The following is a 26976-nucleotide window of genomic DNA, read 5'->3' on the forward strand; positions in this document are numbered from 1 at the left end:
AGCACCTCCCAAATTCACAAACAGGATTTTCTTTCGAATGCACAGGAATGTGGGGCTTTCCGCCAGAGCCTGTTGGGACCAAGTGCAGGTGGCCTGTCATGGTTTGTTTTTGAATTGTGACCAGCAGAAGTTTAAACCACAGCGGTCACAATGTCATTTCCATCCTGCAAACAGGGATAGAAACGTTTTTTTTAATTTTCTCAAGCATTTAACCATGACAGGCCCTTTAACGGTCCGTTGAAGTGAAATGTGCTTTCAACAACCATGTGGTTGCTTGGCTTGGAGCCCGTCATACAACCAATGTATGCGAGGGGGCTGGACAGTGCATCTTTGCGCTATTGTTCTGGCCCTACTGAAATGCTCAGGTCACCTTTGAGGCAGAGACATCGTTTTGGGAGAGAGGGCAAAAGGGGCACTTGCACCGAGCCCCACCCTTGGAAGGGCCCCCCCTCCAAGGCTGCCCAATCTAAAGAAGTATGTTCCCATTGTTTATCTAACTTAAATAACATATCAGGATATGTTATGGTGTACTCCCGAGGCCCTTGTCATATTGCCTGTCTGATGTTGGCAAGTGCATTCTGCTCTGTTCAATTAATCCTTTAATGATTTTGTTCACTGTGGTATTCAGTTTGTTCAAGTCATAATTCCTGTAGCATTCTCGCATTTCTGTTGTGATTATACAGATCATGTGCAGCAGCCAAAGCTGAAATGCTTATTGATGAATGTGAGTGCTGCGATGGTTCAGAGGATAGCTCAGTGTGCAAAGCACTCATTTAAGAGATCTGTGCAAGATTACAATGCCAAATTCCAACCAGGTCAACTAAGAGTTTCCTATGTCTGAAGCTCATAACATCTGTGCATATGTACTTTGGTTTGTAGCATAACAGATGCTATTATCAGCAATGGACCTGCACGAGAGAGAGGGGTTGCTATAAACACAAATAAAGCATCAAGAGAGGGGTTGCTATAAACACAAACAAAGCATCAATGTGGTGACGGTCTAGACATTGGTTTGTTATGATGGGGTCTTGTAAAACCTAGGCAGCTACCCCCAATGATGAACTAAGCGTTAGTCCAACAGGTGATTAGGTTTCCATAATCAAGACTGTGAAACCAAAGTATTCATGGTTGTATCCTGGCTTTTCCTGAAAGCGATACAGTGATCCTGACCAAATCATCTTATATCACTGACATTCTTGTACGGTCTACTATGAAAAGGATTGCCTTCTCACATGCTGGTAGCATCGTTTAGCCCATTACCTAATCATTATTTTATGTAGGCCATTTGAGTGTAAGGGGTTCTAGACAGAATGGAGTGGACCAGATATTTCAGGCCTCTTGCAAGTAAAAACACAAGCCTGAAAACAGCACAGTCCTCTACCTGGTAGAGAGGGGATGTAGGGGACGTAGTATGCAAAATGCAAGCTAACCCAGTTTTTTTGAAAGTATGACAGGCTGGAGTGGGGGGGGGGGAACGAGATTACCAGCCAAGCCCTCGCTCTCAAATTCTCCAACGTTTGAACAGAAAACACAGCTTATATAATACAAATTAGTCATTCTGATGTCATCATTATCACTGAGTTATGGAAACATATCTCTACTGCTCTTTGGTTCTAACTGCTAAGCTACATATAATATATATATGTCCCACCCTACTGATTGGGTAACTCTCTATCTCAGGTTCCACCCATAAAACATCCCATTCCAGATGATACATCACCATTCTTGAACATTATTGGTTAGCCCAAAAACTGCTGCTGTGGTGAAAAAGGTACACATTTATCGGTTAGCATGCAGTCACACTATCCTTGAACTGGCAGCATGATGACATTTGTATGTAGATGGGAGGAGAGGACAAGCATATCGCCTTGTTCTTAATTAAATAAAACTGCCCATGTTATCCCAGCAATGTCATCCCTGAGTTTCCAAGAGTTTTGTCCTTGCCCAAATTTCAATTTTCTGGCCCTCACTGTCTTGCAACAGTAAATGCGCCATTCTGTGCTTGACACTTTATGAATAACTATTGTTACGAGTCATGCTGCTTCCACCATGTTAATATTTAGTTTGAGCAAATATTTTGTCTTTTTAGCCACACTTGCTTCTCTGTCACGCCTAGCCGATTGCTGAGACATTAATCGGTCAACTACTAGGACATTTCCTGAGATGCTCCGTTCGTCCCATGGACTTCAAATAGTCTGCTGTGTTGTAGTAACTGATTTACCTTAATGGATGTACGCTCGCTGCCTAGACGTTGATATCTTATTCCATTATGTAAACTTTCCGTCCGGTGTCCTCGCTTTGGACATTCCTTTGAGGCAGCTATGTCCAGCCACTGCAGCATTTCTTCTGATTTAACTGTACTTGTTTCAATAGTGTGCATTGCTGTGAGGCCTTCTTAAAGCTGCAGACCTTTATTCTCTGCTGTGCTTGTGCAGTTTAAAATGGAAATGGCAACTGCTGTCATGTTTTATTCTCTGAAGGACACATTTACTTTGCTATCTACCGTTTTCCTGGTGCATGCCTGTCACATTATTTCCCTTCCTATGGGTAACAGCAACCTTATCTACCAACAAATATCTGCCCTACTTGCGCAGTGGGTCCCTATCTTGTGTACATGCCTTCCTGTCACCTAATATATGCTATTTTAACACACTTATTGTGCAAGCAAATGCCTTATCTGATCCCTACTATTGGTATGTTAAAGGTACTTATATAGCGCACCGTCACCAATGGAATTGGTCCACAGCCGCTCTGGCGGATCGGCAAACAGGAAGGACGGGTATGGTTAGTCTGGAGGAGGGGAGCAGGAGAGTGGGAGAAGTGATGTGCTGTTGGCAGCTTCAGCTCGGTATACACCGAGAGCTGGGCTTTGGTGCTAGTATCGGATCTGGCGAGACCTCGAGTGCTGTAGGTGATGTGGTCTGGTAAAGTGCGTGCGGATTGCTGGGAGAGAGAGGTTTGTGCGGCGTTGTGTGGTTTAAGTATGCAGAAGATTGAGGGTTAGGTTAGTAGGGTCTGTGTCCCGATTCAGGTATCCTGGCACAAAATAACTATTCTTTATAACCGCTGCATTTCCAGTACAGTTCAAAGTGCAGTTTCAAATGTGTCCTTTCTTATCTTATAATTCTGTTTCTTTTATGGACGGCAGGGGGGAGCTTGAACATGCTCTCTAGTCAATAATTGCCTCATTACACAAGTGTATTTTAAGGTCTGCTCATTTGACAGAAAAAAGTTGGCTTTTTTGTACCACTCAAAGGTTTGTCTGGACATTTACAAATAACTATTTCACAGGGCTGTGTTTTGAGTATATTTAAAGCTTTAAAATACAAAAGAAAAACCCAAATGAAGTCATGTAAAATCACATCAATTAGTATGCTGGCGTTTCTATACTTTCCTTGTTAAAGCAGATCATGAAGCTAAAATTATGCTCTTTTTGAATAATGTGTTTCCATAACGTTTTGTTTTTAAAAATGGTCATGTTGGTTAATGCAATGTGTCTGCTCTCCAAGTCTGTTCTATAAAATGTGAGTGAGTGAAAATCCCAGCTTCATCTCTTAACCAATGTGTGATCCTGGGCATCTCATTTGATATTGTATTGCCTAAACCATCAAAATTGCCAGTCAAAATTGTCACTGTTTAGAGTGATTTCGTTCTCTGGGTATGATCTTCAAATCAGCCTCACTCATGGTTTCACTGGCGTGTTGCTTCCTCTATAATAATAGTGTGCATGGATATGGCACACATCTCATCCACTTGTTTCTTTGTTCTCTAACTGGCAATACTACTTGAACACTATGCCCCTCTTCTAATCTCAATCTGTCTGGATAAGGAGACTTTCCTGGTAGCTTCTAATCTTCATCCACTATTTATGCTAGGTTATGTGTAGTTTTCTCTTTGCTTCCATCTGGTGCCTGTATCCATGCTTGAACACTTTTGCATTCTGTGAGGCAGCTAATCGGAGTCATCTGTCTATTCTGGATTATGTGCACCTTGTTCATATGATCTGTGTCCTGAATTTATACTATGGCCGGCATACCTTCCTCGTGGCGGTTATTGACGGAAAATATCCTGTACCTATGTTAGAACACAAGTATCCGGGTCGTGGGCTGCTAATGCTGGCCTTGAAATGCTACTCGTTTATCATTCTGATTACAGAAAAAATGAAGAGGATAAGGGGACTGTAAGGGTGAGTACCCTTGCCTATTTTGAGCACTTTGAGGCAACAGATCAACCTGTTTTGAGATTGCGATGAGGGGGATGTGGGCAGATATTCTGGATCCCTTAGCTTCATGGATTCGGTGGAGGGGGGCCCAAAGATGTCAGTGACCCAGCACCAAAAATGCTTAAGATGGCCCTGCTTTGAGGATAAATTGACTAGAGCAGTACATCAATGAGCGCAAATGAAACATGTGCACTTTCTGTGATCCTTTAATTTATGCTCATTTACGACAATCTGGTCCTTTGTGTGTTTGTTTTTGGTTGCATAATCTCCAGAGGGCAAAATTACACTCCTGCTTAAGTGTTGAAGGAGCACAAAACGAAACCGATTGTTGCCAAACGGTGGCCCTAAAATGCACTCCTTGGAGGATGTATAGTCCCAGGCAATTCAGTGGTCTTGTTTCTGGAACACCACGACTGGTTGTGTCCCAAGCAGCTCAGTACGGTAAGTATGCGTTGTTGGTTTTACCAAATCAAATTACGGAATCAAGAATTGTTCAAAGAAATAACCTTCAATAATAGTATTAAAGTGACTCAATACTTCAAGAGTAAATCTGTCTCATCAATTTTTGTGAAGAAGAATCCTTTTTTTATGGTCACAGTAAACAGGTGAGGGTACATATCAAACTTCAGCAAATACATAATCAGTGTTCATTGCACCAATTTTTTCAACGTAAGTCAAAACACAATAGCATATATCAAATATCAAATACAGACTTGTGTTCACAACATTCACACACATTAGTACAGTGACATAGAGCCACTGTATCCTAAATATGTCCAAAAAAGCTCCTCTTAGATTGTAGAATCGCCAACGCGTTTCAGAATCTTAAAGTTCCATCTTCAGGGCTGGGGAGATATTTCTTCCTAAGTGGTGAGGTATATTCTGCTTGTAGACACCTAAGGGGTTGCAAGTAGAGTGACTCGATGTCAGCTAGTCTTATGGGTAGTCAATAGAATTGTACAGATGCATATTTTGTAGTACTAACCTTCGAACTCCAACTGGAGTCAGTGGGGTTGGATCCTATCGGTTAGAGAAAACATCTCTGTATAAATCCCAATATCATAATGTAATGTGTCCTGTATAACTTATAGAAGTAAGCAACAACTCACCCAGCTGTGGTGGTAAAGGCAACAGCAGCCGAGAAAGAGTACGGTCATGCAAGCACTGTGTTCTCTAATGAGGGTAAAGAAAAGGTACAGTTGTATCGATCGTGTGTATATTCACCAAGGAGGAATTGCAGAACTTTAAACCTTACAGTTGGTGTAGTGAAAGAATTAGCCCAGGTGTTTCAAGAGAGACAAATATCCCCATATAATGTGGAAAGAGTGTCAAAATCGACTAAATAGCACGTTAACAATCTATACGAGCTAGCGTTAGATAGCACGTATGTCCGTGTATCTTGTTAAACATTGTTGATCTTACACTGTTAATTTAGGACCACATGTAAGTAAGTAGCTTTAGGTTTTATACTGCTAGTTGTATGCAGGGCTACGATTAGGTAGCTTTGATACTGCACAGGCATCAAGGTAAACCAAATGTTATTGTGAATGTGTATTCACATTAAGGGATTTGCAAACCTTCCGTGGTAAGCATGCATGTTATACCCTATGCAGGTGTGTGTGAGCCACTGACAGGCAGCAATTGCTAGTCGATGCTCACATGGCTTTGTTCCTAAATAAAAGGAATTACACTGTCTGGCTGGCATTAGGCGCGGGCCTGATCATAAAGACATTGAGAGTGGCGTGATTGTCAATAGCACTTAGCTAGGATACACAATGAGGAATCAGAGCCGAGCGTCTGTGAGACGCACAGCCCGATTCCCCGTTGTATATGTGGTCGTCATGGCAATTAGGTATATGCGGTCGTCATGGCATAGTAAGAAAAGATTCCATATATCTTGCGATGATGAACCTGTATGGTTATGATGCAAATACTATGATCATAAGAAGACATAGTTGGAGGGCAGAGAAGGAGGTGATCCTTTAAGATCAATATGGGATCTCAGCCAGAAAGTTCTTTTTGTGCAGGTCCAGGTTCCCAGGAGCGATCATCCGTGCAGATATTTCCAATGAAGTCATGCTTTCCCCGACTGGGGTGTCCTTAGTTAAACCACTGTTCTTTGATGTATTTTCAGGCTGTCATTTTGGTACTATAGAAAAATTACAAAGTTCATAATGCTTGCCTTAAGGCCAACACGACGGGTGCCAGCTTGGCACTTGGCACAGCACCTTGAAGCAACATCACAGGACTTCTTGGAGTTCTCTGCTGGATCTTTTCTGAGAGTGTTGACCTTGAGCTGGCAAGTCAGCCTCCTCTCACGCTAGCGCAACTCATGAGAACAAAGATATCAAATTTACTGTGTATTGTGCTTCAATGATTCCAAGAGCTTGTACTCGGGCACAACTAAAACAATTATCCAGAGGTAGCAAACACGTCCTGGTGATTAGTTACAGACATTGCAGCCCTGTGGTACACCCTTCGCAATCCTTTGACAAGATGCTTGCAAGTGGGAAAGCTTTGCAGCAAAATGGCAAATATCCCGAAAGTTCACACAGTTCGCTATCTCATGGGGAAATTCACCAATCTTGGCTTGTGCTTATTTCATTGAACTGCAATGCTTGTATTTTAAAGCATATACACCAACTCCTTTTGGTATGCATCAGCTGCCTTGCAATTCAACAATGAGCACAAAACCAGTGGTTCATCTTTTGACAAAGATTCCAAAACTAAAATCTATATGTACACATCCATAGAACCACAACAAGCCCTGCACTGTAATCTTTCAACATGTTCCTAGCAGTACTCTGACAGTGCAGACCCTAGTGGGAAAAAAGGGGTCTACAGCCCAGAGCTCTAACGAGGCATGGCTCATTACAGGAGATGTGGTTCTCATTGATGGACAATGGTCTAATCCGTTCTCTCCACACATCAGATAAATTAATATTTTTTTCTTATATAGCACTTCTTGCCATACACGTTATAATAAGTAAGCGCTGGAACAATAGGTGTCAATATTACCGCATTTTCTTTTAGTTAAAGATTTTATTGAAATAATATGAAGTGTACAGTACAGGTTCATAATACCATACAGCCCAAAGCCACAAACAAAGGGCAAGGAAGAGGGAGTGTGGTAGAAGAAATCGCAAATACAGTATTCTGGGTAGGAAATATGTGACAAATATATCAGACATTGAAGTTGGTATTCCTCGACCTGCACCAAGACGTTGTTTGTGAACAAATACAGACCTATACTGGGGAGAGTAACAGGACAGAAGCCAGTGCTCATACAGGGGGAGAGGAGACCAGAAGGAGGGCAAGAAGCAGGAGAGGAAGGAAACATCGATATAAAAGAGAAGGGGGCTAGAGAAGCTCAGGGGTTACACAGTCATGAAAATAAGGAATAAGAGATTATGCAATGAAGACACAAAAAAATGTGTCTAGACCTTAGAAGATTAATTATTGGGACCAAATGCACACACACTGTCACATTATTATAGTATAAAACAAATTAAAAATGCACCCTGTTAGCATAATAACTAAGATATACACAATGAAAGCTAAAGCTGCAGTAATGTATGGTGCATCGCTACGAGGTTTCTCAAAGGTACATGATCTACAGATAGCCAAAATTATTTTTTGGAAAAGGCTACTGTGTCTACCAACTTCAGCACCAATCATTGCTCAATTATACATCATATATAAGGATTGTCTAGTGGAGGCTGACTGACATTTTGTAAATCGGCTTCCAGATGAAAGGCCAGACATCTTCTGGTATGGTAAAGTCCCAATCCACATTCCAAGATGCCTCACTCTTAGAGTTAGGCTGTAGCCTAGTAGAGGCAGACCATGTTCAATAAATCGCAGAGGCTATAGTGGCAGTAAACTGTGAGATCGACCCCTATAAACCGATAACGATGAAACCGTTGAAAATATTGTAAATATTCCCCAGTTGGTAAGCCATACAACGATTGTAATGCCGAAAAAGAAATCATAAATTTGTGTACTTAAATTTAGTAGCTATGTAGGAGTCCCGCCTTCACCCAAACAAGGGAAGGTGAATGGGAGAGAAAGCATCTTTCAAACCCACAGGGGGAATGCAAAGATGTAGCGATTTACAAGTGGCAGAAATGGTCTGTAGGCTAGGAAGAGATTGCTGAGACAAAATGGGAGGAATATTTACAGTATTGAATGGGAAAGGCAGGCTTGATTCTAAATCATAGCAGGCAGGGTATTTAAAATGGTGTTGCCTAGTAAACCATCGTAGGCCTTGCTTAACTTTGAAAGAAATAAGGTAGTTCCTGAGATGTGGGAAGCACACACCTCCGGACTGATACAGTTAAAGCCCATTTGTTAAGATCCTCGGTCATGTTCCTTTACAAAGAAAATCTAAGATGCTTCTGTTGATATGCCTGAAAAATTAAGCTGGCCAATCTAAGGGAAGCAAGGCAAAGGCCTATAGAACTAGAGGGCACATTGCCATCTTATTGGTTTCAAGTCAGCCCCACCACAAGCACTATAGTAGCGCCCACCTGTTCCCAAGTATATGCACTTTATATTGGATCGCTTCAGAGTTTAGCACTCATTTCCGATACCCTTTGCAAGCAAATTGTATGCCCAAGAACTTAATGTGGGTGTCAAAGTAAGCCAAAGACGACAATTGTAGATGAGAGGAAACTTGTAAAGGGGCATCATCTCTGTCTTATCTACATTCAACTTATAACCCAATACTAACAAATGTTGTTTAATTTTGTTTAAAACAAAACCAATGATTGGTGAGATGTGTTAGGTAATCAGTATCAATAGCATCAGCATGAGTGGATGCTATGACTTGGAATGCATTTGTTCCCATGCACAAATCAATTGATTAATACAGAGTCATTGAAGGAGAGTCTCCAAGACTAGTAAAAATGGGAGAGGGGAAGTAGGCATCCCTGTCTGATTCCATGGTTAAGATTTAAATAACAGAAAAATTGCCATACAAATAGATTCTCTAGGACATTGGAAAAGCATACAAATTAAGGAGATGAACCTTTGCTCAAAACTGTGCCGACAAAGTGCCTCACACTGAAAAAGATCAGCTGAATAAATGAAAGGCCTTTTTGGTATCTAAAGTAACCGCCGCCCAGGAAGAATCAACCTTTTTTGCTGAGTCTAGAATATTGCAAAAGAGCCTGGTATTAGCGGAAGATAAGCGACCCTTGACAAAGACGACCGAGTCCTTATGAATTAATGGCAGATATTTGCGATGCAGCAGATATTCGAGATGCAGTGCAAACATTTTGGTGCAGATCTTTGCCCCTGCATTAATCAAATATATAGGCCTATAGGTCTTTACTAAAAGGGGGTCCCTCCCTGACTTCCCTGACGTCCTTCCCATGATTATAGTCATGGCATCAAACCCAGAAACTTGATGGCTACCATCCACCAGATAACAGGGGCTGGGATTATAGCACTTAGAGACTAGTCTCCAGTATTGAGCGAATTATACAAGATGAATTATTTAACAATGAAACAGAATTTATAGCTTTGTAGTGAGTAAAACAAGAACATTATAAAAGAAGTCCATTGGGAAGCCATACTGTGCTAGCCAGGATCTTTATCTTTTTCAAATTTAGAAATGGGCAATTGAAATTTATATAGAGAGATAGCACTTCCTAGATCTGAAAATTGGGCTGGTGAAATGGCATACAGCTCCAAGGTGAGGTGTATTTTCTAAGGGCATGTCAATACGATCTGTGGAGGGATTGAAATCAGGTTAAATTTGTGTAGTGTTCAGAAAATGCTTGGGACATCTCATATTTGACAATGGCGATATCTTCAAAGTTAAAGCTGCAACTTTGTTATCTTTATTCCTCACCTTTTAGTTAGGATGCGAAAAAAGAACCCACTTTGTTTATGCCTCAGAAAAATGGTGATTGACGTTTCAGCAACAGACCTGATGCTGCATGGAACTTTGCTCATTATGATCTATTTTAGCAATCATAAGGGTCTTTGTTTGTTTGGGGTATAGAAGTACTCTTATTCCATATTTTTAATGTCATTGAGATCCCGAAGTGCCTTTTGCCTTGCTACTCTATGCTTCCATAGTATGCCCCCAAAGAGGTGCTTTGTATGCATCCCATACTGTAATAAAGGACATGTTACTATTTAAGCAATATGACCCAAGCAGGGGGGTAATTACCACTTCAGGTAATTCCCCAGGGTCCATAGTTACAGGGGCTTTAACAAAGACCCTGGGGCATTACCTGAAGTAGTAATGCCCCCTCTGCTCGGGGCGTATTGCTATTGGTACCCCCAGCTGTAAGACTGGGGTACTAAAAGCATTGTTTTTCTGCTCCAAAATGCTCCAGCGTTTCGTAAAAGAAAAAACAAGTTTCAAAAATGCTCACCAGGGAAGGGAAAATTAAGTTTGTTTTCCCTTTCCATGGTGGCCATTGAAAACAATTAAAGTTACCAAACAAATTGCCTACCAATGAAAGGGAGAAGGGACTATTTGTAGTCCCTTCTCCCTTAATGGCCACCATTGAAAGGGAGAAGGGACTGCACATAGTCCCTTCTTCCTTCGCATGGCAGCCTTTCACAGATCGGGAGCAGAATCGCTGGGGACAGAAGTGTTCCCAGTGCATCCGCTCATGAAATGGACAGAAAAGAAAGTAAGTGGGGGTTGGGGTGGCCCGGGCGGGGAGGGAATTTTGTGGATGGGGGTAGGGGAAAGGAGGACCCCTTACATCATTCCCCGGGAGGGAAGATGCCTACACCTCCAGCCATGAGGCGGCTCAGAGCAGGGGTATTACTGCTGGTAATTCCCCAGTTCTGAGCGTCCTCATTTGCCTCAATCAACGTATTAAATTCATGAGAGTGGAGGAAGTCAGAATTGAGATGCCATCTATTTATTCCTTGAGAAGAGACTTTCTCAATCCAGAGTTCTTACCACTGGGGCATGATCTGATATAACCAATGGAGTGAGAATTCAGACCTGCAGTTTGGCAGCAAGTGCCTGCAAAAAAAAGGTAGTAAATTCTAGAATACGAGGTAAACTTTGGGAAGGAAAACATACTTTCACTCTTCTCTGGATTACATAGTCACCACGCATGTGCTAAATTGTTACCGAACAAAACGTTCTAAGGCTTTAGACATCTTTAAGGGAAAATCTGAAAGTAATTTCCTGTCTAAAACAATGTACAGCAGGAGGTTGCAGTTTCCTCCAACTGTTAACGGAGGAACCATTTAAACATCAAAACATTTGTTTTAGATTAGCCAAAATTCCAGGATCGGCTTGGTTAGGCCTGTAACCAATGTGCACGATCACATTCATGATAGTTAAATGCATTTTATCAATCATAAACTCTGCTAAATCTCACATCCCCTTACAATCTTCTCCCCAGTTAAGGATACAGGCTGAATTGCTTGGGGAGAAGAATAGCAACTGTACTGTTTTGTCCATCTGCCTCAAAATAGACAACTTCTCCAGTCCACTGAGTTTTAAGCTTAGCAGATTTTTTCCCTGAGAGAGGAGTTTCTTGAATTAAAAGAATAAGACAGTCAAGTTTCTTCAAGGGGAGAGACCCCTCCACCTCTTACTTTGGGATTGAAGGAAATCACTGTTTACCTCTAACAGTTTCAGCTCTTCATCACGGTTCCCCAGCCTTGCATGGCCCATTGGGGATCCAGGCTGGGGACTGCAGACCTAAACATGCTTATGGGCACGCATGCACTTCCCTGCACATTTAGGTCTCCCTGGGCAGCGTGATAGAGGCATGTGTGCAGGAAAGCGGAAGCTCTCCTTGTTTACTGGTTCCTGCTGCACAGTCAGACAGCCTTCAGTGCAGGGGGCATTTGATGTTTGGACTGGGGCTGCAGACAAGAAAGAACATGTATTTATGTATGTGTACGTGCACATGAGGGTTTGTGTATGTAAGTGCTTGTGTGAATGAGCAAGTGTATGTTCTATGGCTGCACGTGTGAACATGAGAGTGTATGAATACAATGCTGTATGATTGCAATGCTGAATGAATAGGTGTGTGCCGGGAAGCGGGCCTCTGATTGTGTGGGAGAGTAGGGTCTATTTGTTCAGTGGCAGCCACGAGATGTTTTCTCACTGTGGTATGGCATTTTTGCCTGGCAGGGTAAAGCCAGCATGATATGATGAATGTACTTAAGTGGCCATACTCGCCCACATTGGTGGCTCCATTCCGGACATCTATATTTACTACAGCATGGCATTTCATTTACTGTCATGCATAGACCATGGCGCGTTGGTTCACGCATTTTTAGTCCAGCAAATGCAGTAAGAAAACATTCGAATCGGAGCGCGACTCGCCACAGTGAATGGAGGTTGCCATGGAAACTACGTGATACGTTGCTAAGGAAGCGCAACGTTCGTTTGGGATCACGGCATTGAACAGGTGACCTGGACTATTTAAACCACGCCTCCACATTTGTTCAGTGCTTCTGATCGAGCATTCTTTGGCGTTCGGTTTTTGGCCTTTTTTCTTGTTCTGATTAAATACACGTTCTTGACCCGGCTTTGGACTCGACTACTCTTTTGGATCATCCTTGCCAGCTTTGAAAACTTTTGTCTTCTTGGTAACGAACTCTTGCTTTTGTCCCTCGATTACGTCTGGCCTTTTTTCCTCCTGTTCCTGTTCTTGCCCGCTTGGATTTACAACCCGGTTTGTACTTGGCAACTCTTTGGTTTTCCTTCTGTTGTTTGCACTCGGTAAAGACATTATCTCACCTCTGCGTTTTAGGGACTAACCTAACCGTTGGACACCGTGGGACAGCCGCCGCTGCACCGTGGGACAGCCGCCGCTGCATCGTGGGACAGCCTCCGCTGCACCGTGGGACAGCCTCCGCTGCACCGTGGGACAGCTGCCGCTGCACTGTGGGACAGCCTCCGCTGCACCGTGGGAGAGCCGCTGCAGTACCGTGGAACAGCCTCCGCTGTGCTTAGGAAGAAGGTCTCACCTGGTAAACTTTCTCCATTGTTATAAGGACGTACCATCGTTTTTGCCTTACAGAGAAAGGTCTGGGTAAGCAAGATTTTGTTCTTGTTGCTTATTGTCACTCTTCATTTGATCCGAGGGTTATAGGCTCACAGTGTTTTTTCCTTCTTTCAGAACATCTATTGGGTTTCCTTTTATCCGTTGTGAAGTCTCTAAACATTAGTCAGGTTAGTTTGGAGTAACTCTAGAGAAATTAATTTCTGTATCCATTGTCAGTTGTTCTAATCACATCATTCTTGTTTATTTTCTACAGACACGAGGTCTCGATGGGAATCCAATCTTCCAGTCAATAGATTGCTTTGTATGTTTATTTGTGCATTCAAAGTGATATATTAGCAGGAAGAATTCTTCTTCTACACTACAGGGCCAAGTCCAAGAGGAAGAATTCTGACATTTACTGGTATGAAGGCTAGAGCAAACATGAGTGTTTATACATGACCATACTGGCCTAAATTGGTGGAGCCAATTTATACATTTTTGGCAACGCATTTTTTACTGAAATAGTCACCAGGAATATGTTCTTATATGGTAAGTGTTGCAAATATTGGTGTAGCCTGCATGGGCATGTATGAGCACAGCCAGCATGGACCTGTTTTTGTACTTTTTTATACTGGCATACATTGTGGGTGAAGTCATCACAAAAATGTGTTGGAAAATTCATCTGTGCGTGGTTTGTGACTTCTATCTATTGGGGTTTTTCATGTGTTACCCTACACAACAGGATCCAAACTGTATAGCTTTTTACCCACTGTTTTACAGCAACTGTGCAGTAAAATCCTCCATTTGAACCCATTATTTAAAAAAAAATGTGCTGGGGGAGAAACCCCAGAACATTCGTTGGTCACTGATGCCTATTCATGGGAAACATGCATGCCTTCAAATAAAATAAAAAAATCTCTAGCCGCCACTGCCAGCCAGCGCATCAAACTACAACCCGCCTCAGGCAGAGCTCTCCAGATACCTTGTGAAGCATGACCATCTAGCCTTTAAGAGGAAAACCTGAAAATTACAGCCTTAATTCCTCTGTTGGACGTAACCTGCCACTAATACATTTACTTCTCAAGGACCACGGGGCTGTGGACTAGCTTTTTAGAGACCAACTCGTTTTTTAGATGTCTCAAATCTCAGACAGGAGGCATTAGACATTAACATCTCTTAAAAATGGGTACCTCATGTCAGTTCAACCATTCTATGAGTAGTATTAACTTAAACTGTCTCATTTGTAATACTTTCTTGTTTACCATATGGTTAGGTTTCATTGTTAGATACAACTTTTCAAAATGCGTGAGATTTTGACTTGGCTTTCACCCACAGAAGATTTTATTGCTTTTGAAACTTGATTCTGTAACCAAGCAGGACTAAAATAATATTAGACTGGTGTTACGTGTTTGTCTTTTTGTAGGAAACAGGAACACTTCAACCGCTCCTTGGAATTTCAATGTATTTCCTTTTTGTTGGCATCCAGTGCAGGCAAGTAGCGGTGGTCTAACCTGCACAGTTATGCTTCATGAAACCCATGTTTAAAAGTAGGATTATCTAAGCATGTCTCCTGCAACTTTGAAGTTCCAATTCCCAAAAGAGGTTACTAATAAAAATGAAGCACAATACCATGATGCTGTCAGTTCTAGAAATAAAGGTACGCTTCACGTCTTGCAAAATGCATCAACCAATATCAATATTAAAACGGTTCCAAACAAGAAAAGTTTGGACAAAATGTATACTGTACCTTCTTCACTGTTGGATTTGTTGGACCCTTGGTCAGAAGAGCTGTGGCTGTTTGTCTGCCTGGAAGGGTCTGAGTGGTTTGCACCCAACACCTTTTCCCCTAGAGACGAAGCTGAGATTGAACCGTATTTCATACTTGAAGGCTGAAATCATTATGAAACACAAGTGTCACTGAACTCAAAATATGCATTTTCTTTAACATTTCACTTCACAGAAATGGCAAATAATGTAGATTTCATGTTTATTAAGTTAGCAATCAAATATTTCACTTCTTTACTGCGCTGATTGAAATGAAACTCAAGTGTACTTTTGTTTGTAAAAACTCAGGGGGCATTTAGATCTATAAAACACAGTTCAAACATCCAGAAGATAATGAGACCGGAGCATTCTGGATGTTGTGCTGTATCCTATGGAAAGGGGTTTTATTAATGCACATTTCAGTCCACTGGCAATTCTGGTTATATCTTAGACTACATAAGTGAGGAGATCCCTCCTGTCCCCGCCCACAACACCTTTCTTAATGTCCACTATGTATGGCTTGGTTTTAATCTTCACTCTTTGGAGTGCTGCAGAGCTTCTCTCGGCCCTGGGGCTGATATCCAGCCTCTCTTCCCCCCTCCCACAGCTCACCCTTGCCACCAGTGATTTGTGCTCTGGTTCACGTGACCTGGAACACCTATTTGACCCCACCACCCAGGGCAGCCTTGTCCGGGCAGCTGGCTAAGGGTCATGGCAAAGGACACCTTCCTGGCCACCTCCATCCCCTGTTTGAATGTTCGCCTTGGTTGACTCAGCTCCAGCCAGGCCTTGGCCCCTGTCTGCTGCAACAATCAGGTAGGGAACAGCAATGTTGTACTTCTAGTACTGTTGTAGGCAAGTAATTGGAATCTAGCTACTATTTTGTGCCACTACCTTGCATCTATTTCCACTGGGATAGTGCCATACGCCTGTATTTCGAATCCAGCTGCTTGTTGACTTTCGTTACTGTTTTATGATGGGACATTGCATCTTTTTCCACAGGGACAGTACCGTAGTCCTTCATTTAGAAACCTACTACTGTTTTCTGCTACTACCATGCATAGTTTTCCACAGGAGTAGTGCCGCAGGCTTGCTTTTACCATCCCTGGAGTTAAGCACTGTTTACCTCAACTCACATCCCTGCCCTTCTCCTCCTCCTCCCTACACCCGCAAACACTTTATTCATTCAAGTGATCCACCTGCACCTTCATCAAGCCAGCAAAGATGTTGCACTCAACTACGGCTACATGCGGCTCCCTTGCCACACTTGTACACCTCCCTCCTTTGGGGCTGAGGCTGCAGGTCCACCACAATTCCAAGCAGCTCCAAAGTTAGAGGGGCACTCTGGCGCACCAGATACCTCTCCACACCATCATCCAGACCCCACCCCTACTTACCACCTCTCCCTCCTCGACCTGCCCCCTTCCCTGGGGAACACACACCTTCTCCTGCCTTCCCAGACCCCTCCACACCCAGACCTCCCACCAGATTCTCCCTCATGAGTGAACTATCTCTTCCAGACAGGTAGGTGGGGGGCATTGATGATTCACATAAGGAGTCAACAAGACAGTACCAAGCACACACACAAAGGATTCAATTCTATATGTAAGATATGAGCTGCACCCCATCATCGCAACTACATATCAGCCATGACTTACTGGTACGTATCACACTCCATCTTAATGGATGATAGCAATAACCCTTCTGCGGCACAGCCAACCACCCACATACATCTGCAACAATCCACTACCTAAACTCATATCGCACATGACCTCTGCCACTAGAATGCAGCTACAAAAAAAGTGGTCTAGCTGGTCATATAATCAGTGTTCGTTGACTTGCATACTCTTCCGACAGTCCATCACAGCACCAATCCACTAGCCAGATCTTCATTGTTCGCTAGCAGGGACTTAGCCTCCCTTACTTATCTTTGTACTGGCTAAAATGAACACACACATTCTAAAATTCTCTTACCAATCCTCATACTTCGGACTTCGGTCCTCCAAGGGTATTCACCAACAGCGCTTTGAGGCTATGCAATGGCATTGGGCACTTTACAAGTGCCATATAAAATAACATCCATTTATGAATAAGGTCTTTGTAACTTCAACGTACAAATTACATTTTTATCATGGTTTTCTTTGCAAAGTACAAGTTTTCAATGGAGAAAAGGTAACAATGGCAATATAGTGTGTCATGGTCACCTTTGAATCTCCCCTTTATGGTGACCAGAGAACTCTGGAAGCCAGGGGAACCCCCTAGTTCTGTGGTACGATAGCTGCAAGTCACCCAAAATGGGAGATCCACCAAGCTCCTCCAGACCACCCTTTGAGCGGCCGTTGCATGTTCCGGAGTTGCCCATGTTAGGGAAATCCCTAATGTCACCAAGGGGGAAATATGGCTCATGGCTAGTGAAGGAGACGGCCAATTTTTATACCCTGGTGATAGACATGCAGCCAGTGGGAAAACAACCAAAAGGAAACCAGCCCAAAGAAATACTTATTTTGAACAGTGCTCATATGGGAAGAACACAAGCACTGTGCCGTGACCATGCATCCATGCACAGAGCAGAATTCTGTGACAATTGCACGTCTGGTGTGCAAGCTGTGGCATGGATTGTGGAGTAAAGCCCAACAACAAATATACAGCAACAGAAGAAGACAAACAGAGGAGGCATATATGTTTCTGGACCAAAAGATGCTCATGAGTGGATAAACTTAATGGAAGCATTACCAGCACAAACCATGGATCACTTAGCCAGCCACCATGACACTGCTGCCTGGCTACCAGATGGAAGAAAGAGCGTTGACCTTGGTCTATGGGAGCCAGGGTGAGGGCACAATTCAATTACTAAAAGAAGCATAACACTTGGTATTAAGTGTCGCAAAGGGGAACTCACCTGAGGAGGTGGTTGATTCATTAAGAAGGTACCAACCATGGACAACCGCACTAATGAGGAAACAGACCCACAACCAGAATAACCATTGTGACAATCACTGCCAAAACCCACCTTTAAAAAAGAAGTAGAATCCTCCTGACCTTTAGGGTGTTAGGATGGTGTTCCAGAATGTCAGTCATGTAGCTAAGAGAGCAGGAGGAGAGGAGACAAAGACAGGACCTGAGGTGACCAAGCCAAATAGACTCCATGAGAAAGACCCAGAACAGGAGGTAGCTAATCCAAGTGAGCCACACTATAGGAGAGGCAAGGGTTATAGGAAAGGTTAACGTAGAAAGGCCTTTGCAAGCCTTAGTTTAGGGATTCGGTAGAGCCAGGCTTTTAAAGAAAAATCTTGGCAAATATGATGGTGGTAATATAAAGCCTGCAGTGCCAGACTTGACTGGAAGTGGGGGGAATACTTACTGCAACTTGAAAAATACCCAGATTGGGTGGGGGAGAATCCCTAGAGCAAGAGGGGAAGCTACAGGTATTGCCTCGTTAGAGCGTCAAAAGGCACCTACGGCAAAAGGCAAAAGGAGGAACATAACAGGCCTTACCCTGCTGGGTGCATCAAAGCTACAGAATCCCAGAAGACAACTCATCATTATAAGCATCTGCAAAAGACAAGACTAATTGTGCAGGAAATAATTAGCTCTAACCCCGAAGGTGGCTCTGCATAAATTAGTAGTCTTTATCTAAGCATCTTTGAGAATTAGAAGTGAGTTAGTGCAGATGTTTTAGTACCTTTTTTGTGTAATTGGCATGCTTATGTAACTGTAAATTATTACATCAAATGTCACTCAGCGACTAAATTACGATGAATGTGTTTATACATTTAACCTTAATGATTTTATTTTTAAACTTTTTAAATTAAATTGCAATTATTGGCAGATTGTATTTAATTGATGTGTATCCAAATTAACATATGTTCGACATCCATCCATCTTAATTCGGATATAGAAGAAACATTTTATATACAGGAAAACAATATCAGTCTGTGTAAAATGAGATCAGCCCAGGGGATTGGAACATCATATTAAAACATGTAGAAACAATTTAATAAAAGCAAAATGTTGAGAATTTGTTTTTAAATGAAACAGTGTTAAACAATAGTTCCTGTAATCGGCATTAGCACATTTGGGAAATAATTAAATACATTTAGAGAGATGGCGCTCAACGTGGCATGAACAAAAGCAAAGACAAGTATGATATCTTCATTTTCATTTACGTCTGCGTCCATATTTTATGCAGCAAAAACAAAGGCCATGATTGTAATTGTTAAAACGATCATTTACCTTATATGAAAGTGTAGAAAATACATGTGAATCCTGTTGTTCTAACTTTTCCTGTTCATTTTATTGTTTGTTTCATTCTCCATTAGCGTGACAAGGTTAGCATACCTTTAGGGTTTTCCATGCTACTGAACCACTTCGATCAAAGTTCTGCTGTTCAAACACTCGACAACATGTTTGACGATGAAGTGATTTGGCACAATGAAGTTATAATATAATAAAACACACACAAACACACAGGGACAAATTAAAGTCAAGGTTACTACCTATGAACAATAAAAGTCAACAAAAGTTGGGAATGCCAACTTCAAGGTTTAACCTATTTTTTTAAGACTAGACATAAAAAATACCAACATTGTTGGAACCCAACTCCTGCTTTTCTTATGGGTTGTTGCTAATATGTAATGAATGTTTGTTTGGTTTATTTCTATGGTATCTGGTCTTGTTTGTACTTAACATAAGAATGTTATTGTTTTGTGTGTAATGTAAATGATAGTAAGACTGCTTTTTGAAATAGATATTTGTGTACGTGTGGGTGTATGCTTTGATATCATTTAGTTGAACTGCCATCTTAGGCTATTGTTTATATTTAGCCTGGTGTCTTTGTACACAGGATGTGTGACAGAGTCAGCAGGGAACTCCACAAGCTAAGTTACTTTTCCTTAAGTTTCAGATGCATGCGTACATCAAGTATATAGGAAGAAGGACCCACAGGTGGTCAGCTCTGATTGACACACTAATAAAGCCCCGGTTGGGTAAAGACTTTGTAGTGATCTCAGAAGCTATGTGATATTACAGCGTTCACAACTCAGATATACAGGTAGGCATCAAGGGGGGGGAAGGCGTATGCCACATATCTTCCGTCTTTACCAAGTGCACAGTACTGGCACACGGTGGACAAAGAAAAGAAAGCTCAGCTGAGAGGAGAAGGAAGAGTCAGAAGACACCCATTCACTCTGGCACAAAGGGGAGCCCACGGCTTACAAAGGGAACTGCTAAACACACAAGCATAATCTTGTATGTTTTTATTTCATATAATTTAACAGCTGTATTAGGCTATGTTTTATATTGCAATGCATGTTTTTAGAATCCATTGTATGTTTGCTAAGTATATTGGTATGTTGTTGGTGCATGTTTTAAAGCTTTACATATATGTCGATCTTACCTGGTTTATTGAACCTGATATTTGTGGGGGTGAGTTATGGTTATGTTTATGTTTATTTTTTTATTATTAGAACATGACAGTCATTAGTATGTTCCGAATGTGGTAAATAACTAGCAGCATTATACCACTGCATTGTGTGATTACAATTTCAGAAGAAGGCAGTGAAAAGGCAGAAATAGTTTCTCTGCATTCAAGTAACCACCATGGAATTTCCCCCCAAAATATGCTTTCAACCAGACTCTCCCTCTCTTCTAGCATCTTTTTACATTGCACCTTCAAAAGGGACAGACAGCATCCAACTTTAATACACCAAAGTGAATACTAAAACATGGACAATTATTTTTATTTTCTGTAGCGATGTAGTTTACTTTTAGCTAATACCGTCTAATGTTAAAAATGTTCCAGTTAAACCAAGCTCTGAACTAAAATGCCTACTCACAAAGACAACTTTGTTACTTAAATACTACAAAACAAAACCACATTTAATTATCTAACACATTTTGTACATTGTCTTAACTAACCGTTTGGAGCATTTTCTACTTCAGCACCCCATCCCCAGAACATAAATGGCAATGTACTGGGGTGAACCAGAAGAAGGACTTGGAGGATTAGCAGTAATTCTCAAGAGGTTTTATTAACATAAAAGATTCAAAATGTCTAACTAGCACTATTGCTATCAGGGACGTTCCTTAACTAACAAAACCTAAGGGTGTGCTTTAAAGTCTAAAATAAAGTAGTTTGCCCAAATCCTATCCAACTAACTGGCCCTACCACTTTAGAAAAAAACATCTAACTAAAAGAGAAGTGGATGCTTTGTACAATAGCCTCAACATGGCGTCTGCCTAACTCAATTTATATTTGGTTTGTTCTTGGGTTTCAAAGGTCGTTTTTCCACCACACGCTATTCTTCCCAGTCTTTGTATAAAGTTAGGGTTTCACGGTCTCCTGTTAACAAAGGAAACTGTCTCTCTTTGTGAACATTTACATACCTGTAGGATGTCTCGTAAACAGACAAAAACACTTCCTCCTTCAAGGTGTTGTGTTTCTTCCAAAAAGTCCTGTGATCCTCATCTAGGTTATTTTCTGATACCCACGTTATTTCCGATAAACCGGCTGTCCACCCTGTCCTATCAGAGTTCTGATCGCTTTCTCAGCATGTATTCAAAGTGTTCATATCTCTTTCTCAATCCCCCTTTCATAGGGAAAATGCACACTATGGTTTCTCAGGCTCCCGAAACCTTTCATAGCGTTCCCAGCCATTAATCACAATAGTCATGATTTTCTCAATCCCCCTTTCTTACGGTATTTGCACACTCTGGTTTCTCAGGCTCCTGTAACCTGGATAGCTTTCACAGCTGTTATTCACAATGTTCATATTTTTATCTGTCCCTCTCTCATTGGGTATTTGCACACTTGGGTTTCTCAGTCTCCTGTAACCTCGTTGGCTTTCCCCACGGCAACTGGTCTGTAGCTATGGTTTGACGTGTGTGAAGCTCATGAACTTGGGCTGCCTCATTTGATCTGGTCTCGATATCAGTTACCAGCCTACCGGCCCATCACCGATCATTTGTGTCGTGCCACCAGACGAGACGTGGGTATTCCAGTCTCTGCTCCCTCTCTGGCCTCGGTTGCTCAGTCGGGTAGAAAGCCAACCCTCGGGCGTTTGGCTCACTGCTTGCCCACCCTCCTCACTGCCGCTGGCTCCACGGCCCAGTGTTGCTCCGCCCCTCCAGGATGTCAATGATGCAGAGGCTCACCTCTGTGTAGCGATTCACTTCCTTCCATAGGAGTTTCCTCTCTTATACACGTCATAAGCCTAAACAAACCAGTGTACTTTGCTGATCATGCAATTCAGGCTGTGTTCAGCATTTCCTGTAGTCAATACATGAAAAGAAGCATCTTTGTGGAATATAGTCATTGCAGGAGATATTAAAGTATTTTCCACATCCATAAATACAGACAATGTGGTTTGGACTCTGGAATGGGAGTCCCTGTCCCCGAGAGGTGAGTCACTCCCAGTGAGGTCCCACTTGTGCAGACCCCTAGCAAAGGTCTTGCATAGCAAGCTCACCTCCGTAGCCTCAAAGTGGGCGACTCCCCTCTGGGGAGAAGGGAAGAATTGTCCAGATTTGTCACAGTACACTATGTGCTCCAAATCCTATAGACAGCAGAAGGGGTCTTTATCGCTTATGATCATGACCCTTCTGTTAATGATGGCCCCATGCTTCATCTCAAGCCATGCCTTTGGAGGAGTCATTACTAGAGTGAAATGGCCAAAATTAATTCTGCTCAAGTTTCAAGGGATTGATATTGAAACTCTACTCAAACCTGCTGGAAACCAGGGACACGGGAATTACTGAAGGCACAATAGCATTGCGAGACAAGTCTTTCTCAGAGGGTAGGGATCTCTGGCTGTTGATGTGCGGACAGGCTTGGTTGACCTCTATCACCATGCAATATAAGATGCAGAGGTGGCAATATACCCCAGACAGGCTGTCTAAGCTGTTTCCATCTTCCAGTCGTCTTTGCTGGAGCGGGTGTGGGGTTGCCGGTACTTAAGGGCATGTTTGGGGGAGGTGTCCCATAATCCAGACTTTCTGCAAGGAAGTTTAGGCATGGGTGAAAGTGAGTGATGGGGTTCCTTATTACTTCTTTTGAGTTGCAGGATGATGGAGAATATTATGCGAGAGTGCCTCATCTCACGGCTAATTTGTTTATGGCAGCTAGGGTAGGGATAACCCTATGTTGTAATCCCCCTCTCCCTCCTACTCATTAGAAATGGCTGTGTAAGTTGTATGATATATATGACATGGAGAGACCGACAGCAACTCTCGCTGACTCCACCAAAGGTACGGACACTGGTGTGGTTTCTTGTTTTGTCATTTGATGCACAGCAGGAAATATTGATCTACACAATGACCCCTCTGGATTGATTTTGGGATATGCATGGGCATCAAGAGTGGGGTAGAACCTCTATGTACATCATGATAGAATCCAATACCTGTGAATGTTTTGATCAGTGATAAATGTTCAGGATTTCAATCAGGCAACACACCCTGGTCTCAGCCTAGTATGCAGCGCACGACTGAAATGCTTATTTATTTTATATAGATTCAATATTTGAGAGATACACCACTCATATCACACCCCCTTTCAAATACCCCAGGTCACGATGGACCAGGAACCAGGCTGGTGGATAAAGGTAATATTTATTTATTTATTTAAAAATTCAAAAGAAAGCATACACGTTTTAATAAATGGGGCAGCAATCACCAATGTGATGATAATAAGAATATGAATGTAAGCAATGCACTTAATTAAACCCTTTAGTAACACAGATAAAAAACACCAGGGAATAGAAACACTTTTTTTTGATTTTCGGAAAGATAGCACTCAAGTTAGGATTTCCCCCTGCAATGATCCCTAAACCCACAAATAATCACTTCTGAATCGATATAAGGAAGCAGCACGCAGTTAGGAATATGAATCTGGAAACAGAAAAAAATCTAACTTTCCCTCCTCAAATGAGAGTGAAAAGCAGATTTCAAACCCTTGCAATGTTAAAATGACACTCGGGAATGGCTGAATAAAACGATTAATGTGTATAAAAATCTTGAAACAAAAACAATTCTTTACTGGAGCAACACTGGAACGATACTAGCAATCACAAGCAATGGATTGAGCAAAAGCATACAATTCGAAATTGAATGGAAGATTTAAAACAGTTTATAATCAAAATGACATGTGGGAACTTTTGCAAATATTTTGATTCCCGCCTGGAATTAACCGAAGGGTTTTTGATTTAAAAAAAATGGGTGAAATTCACTGATTTGGAGTGTGTTGGGGTGTAGCTATAGATCTTAGGTACAATCTGGAAGTGAAATAAAGTCTCTAGCTATTAAACTGAGGGAGATAGGCAAGATAGAATGAGGTGCGTTTTTGGAAAAAACAGGTAGTGAAAAACAGAAAAGCGGCTTTGTATTGGACTGCAAACTTGACTTAAACTAGATTTAATGACTAAGGAAAAAAGAATGTCACCAGTGAATCTCCACAGTTACGTGGCTGTTGTAACCCTTCACGTGGTGTACCCAGTTTCCTTTATGGAAAATTAATTTATTAAATCAAAATCACTAATGGCTTATGATCCAACAAAACAAAAATGAAAAGAAAATCGGCGCTAACACTAGGGATCAAAGGTAGGGTCTCACATATACTGCTGACAATTTTAACAAGATATCGGGGTCAGAATAGGATAGCTTAGAGTTTGGGATAGAACAAAGCAAGGGAAGGTATACTATGAATTTCTATAGTTCTATTGATACTCGCAGTCCACTTTTTCGTTTTTTGGTTTTGGACAGGCAGCGCTCTGGTCACCACACAGATCTGGTCTTACAAAGGACAGCCGGACAAAATCAGCGGGACAGTATCAGCTGGGCATGGACTGGTTAGCGGATGGTACTGGACTGGCACTGGACTGATCACTGGATACTACAGATCAGCTGGATGGCAGGTTTGCAGCAGGCATGCATTTAGTGAGCAGCAAGCCATGTTAATTCAGGATGCATCCCAAAACACCATAGCGTTTCTCTTGGTTATTGGGATTATTTTAGAATTGAGGCCTAGCTGAAGCAGGATTAGCAATACTTGGCCTTGTGGTTGGGATCTGGAGTCTAGATGGATAAATGCAAGATGAAGACAAGAACAGGACGCCGGCGTAGGAAATCAGGAATCAGTGTCTCTCTGAGTGTGGTCATGGGCTCTTATTTATAATGCCTAGTGACATCATCACAGTATATGACTGGGACAGGCTTTACTACACCTGCCTCTATCAACCGGATTGGGCAGGGGTAATAGTCTCCGCCTAGCTTTTTGCTGGTTGGATTTCAGAAAAAAAAGAGGTCAGGTTTATGAGGTGAGTTTTACAGTGTCCAGAAACCTCCCATAGTTACTGGAACTAAAATATAATTTTGACACACACCTATATTTATACAGTTGCAACCTCCTAGCAAATCAGATACACAGGTTACATATTTTGTGCATCACATTTCAATCCAAACCTCCAGTCTGTGAGGCCTGGTTTCATTCCTCTACCAGTTTTTCACACTTTTCAATGGAATTTATATCACTCAAAATTCTACAACTTTATACAGAGGTGTGGATTGTCATTAGGGATGTATGTACAAAATGTTATGTTTCCTTGGAATCTGTCATATTCTGTAACTTCGGTTCCCCATGTGGCAATGAGTTCTACCAAGTTTTAAAAGACAGCCCATAAAATTAGATTTGAAATTGCAAACTTTTTACATTTTATGAATTATTGCTGCAGAGATTTAAAAAAAAAGTCTTTAAAGTTTGTTTATAATATAGTCTTTGTAACCAACAGGCAGTTCCTTTGTTGGGTCATTTATTTTTCTTTAACTTCAACTGCAACCAAATGTCATGTCCTTCCAGGCAAGGTAGGGGTTTCTCATCTTAATTGAAGGTTTTATTGCCCCTCACACTTGACTAGTTAGTGTCCCAGGACTTCCATTGTTTGGGTACCAGCAGAGACAAAAGTCTGTTCAACCCTGTAATATCAGGGGGTTGTCAGTATCTGCTGAGAGTTTTTATGATAGTCCCCTTCCCGTTGGGGGAAGTATCATGGCTGGCAACTGGAATGACTGGTTTTTCTGAGAGCTTGCAAATCCAGCCCATGTGTTTTAACTCTTTAATTTCTTATTTTGGGTCTTGAATTAAACAAACCTGTGAAAGAAGATAGCCTATGTGTGCATTATCACCACTAACATAAACCCTTTACATTGCTAAGTAAGCAGGTTTTAATGCAACAATTCATTTTTAAACATGCCAAATTTCATCAGTCAGCAAAAGCCATTTTTTCCACATGTGTTAAAACTGCTAGCATTTCTTTCTTTAAATTAGGTTTTGCATCTGCCTCAGATTTCCACAATAATTTTGCAGCTAAAGTCATTGTAAGCATGAGTTTTATCTGAACACTGATATATCTGACCAGGCTCAGATAGTTTGAGTTCCTTTGAAGACAGCTGGTGTTTGCTACATTTTAAAGAAAATGAACCCGCATTTCCGTGTGAGTGAAAGTAAAGTTTCGTGTTGATTTCTTTCAAATCTACTTTGAAAGGACCTGTCATTCGGGAATTATGCCCGGTTTATCTGAGGCACAATGAATTATCCTGGGCCTGGCAGGGCCTTTTCCATCACAGTGGTTTCAGAATTAATGGATGGATTTAGTGTAAATACAGCATTTGTGAAGGGTGAAAAAGGTTCATTTTGAAGAGGAATATTGGGTTTTCAGCAAAGCAATGCTGCCTTTTGACTTAATTCCATTTATAATGTTGCAGAGCACACTGGCACGCACCTGCAGTGTGACCCCTGTTCCACCCCACATGAAGTGTGTGTGGCAGGATGATGCAGCCATCTTTTTGGTTGTTGAAAAAACGCAGTTTTGAGGTACTGCTGTGCACAGGAGCCAGCACAGCCATTTTGCTGTTTCTTGCCCAAATGCAGCTTAGTGATGTGGTAAAGCACAGCAGAGTGGGTCAATATATCCCACAAAGTTAGTTTGATGTAAATTCAGATGATTCCCTTGGGGGATG

The 26976-nt window shown here is 41.8% G+C and overlaps 1 protein-coding gene across 2 annotated transcripts in view; it reads right to left on the reverse strand.

The window, feature by feature from the left end:
* The window catches only part of BICC1 (BicC family RNA binding protein 1), a 1115336-nt gene that overhangs the window by 79792 nt on the left and 1008568 nt on the right, over positions 1–26976 (reverse strand). For both annotated transcript variants that reach the window (XM_069611226.1, XM_069611225.1), the window contains one exon: positions 14954–15095. In XM_069611226.1, the coding sequence (XP_069467327.1) occupies positions 14954–15095 (142 nt within the window). The remainder of the gene's footprint in view (positions 1–14953; positions 15096–26976) is intronic.

Source organism: Ambystoma mexicanum, chromosome 8, assembly GCF_040938575.1.
Source record: "Ambystoma mexicanum isolate Mex_15411 chromosome 8, UKY_AmexF1_1, whole genome shotgun sequence".
Taxonomy (NCBI): Eukaryota; Metazoa; Chordata; class Amphibia; order Caudata; family Ambystomatidae; genus Ambystoma; species Ambystoma mexicanum.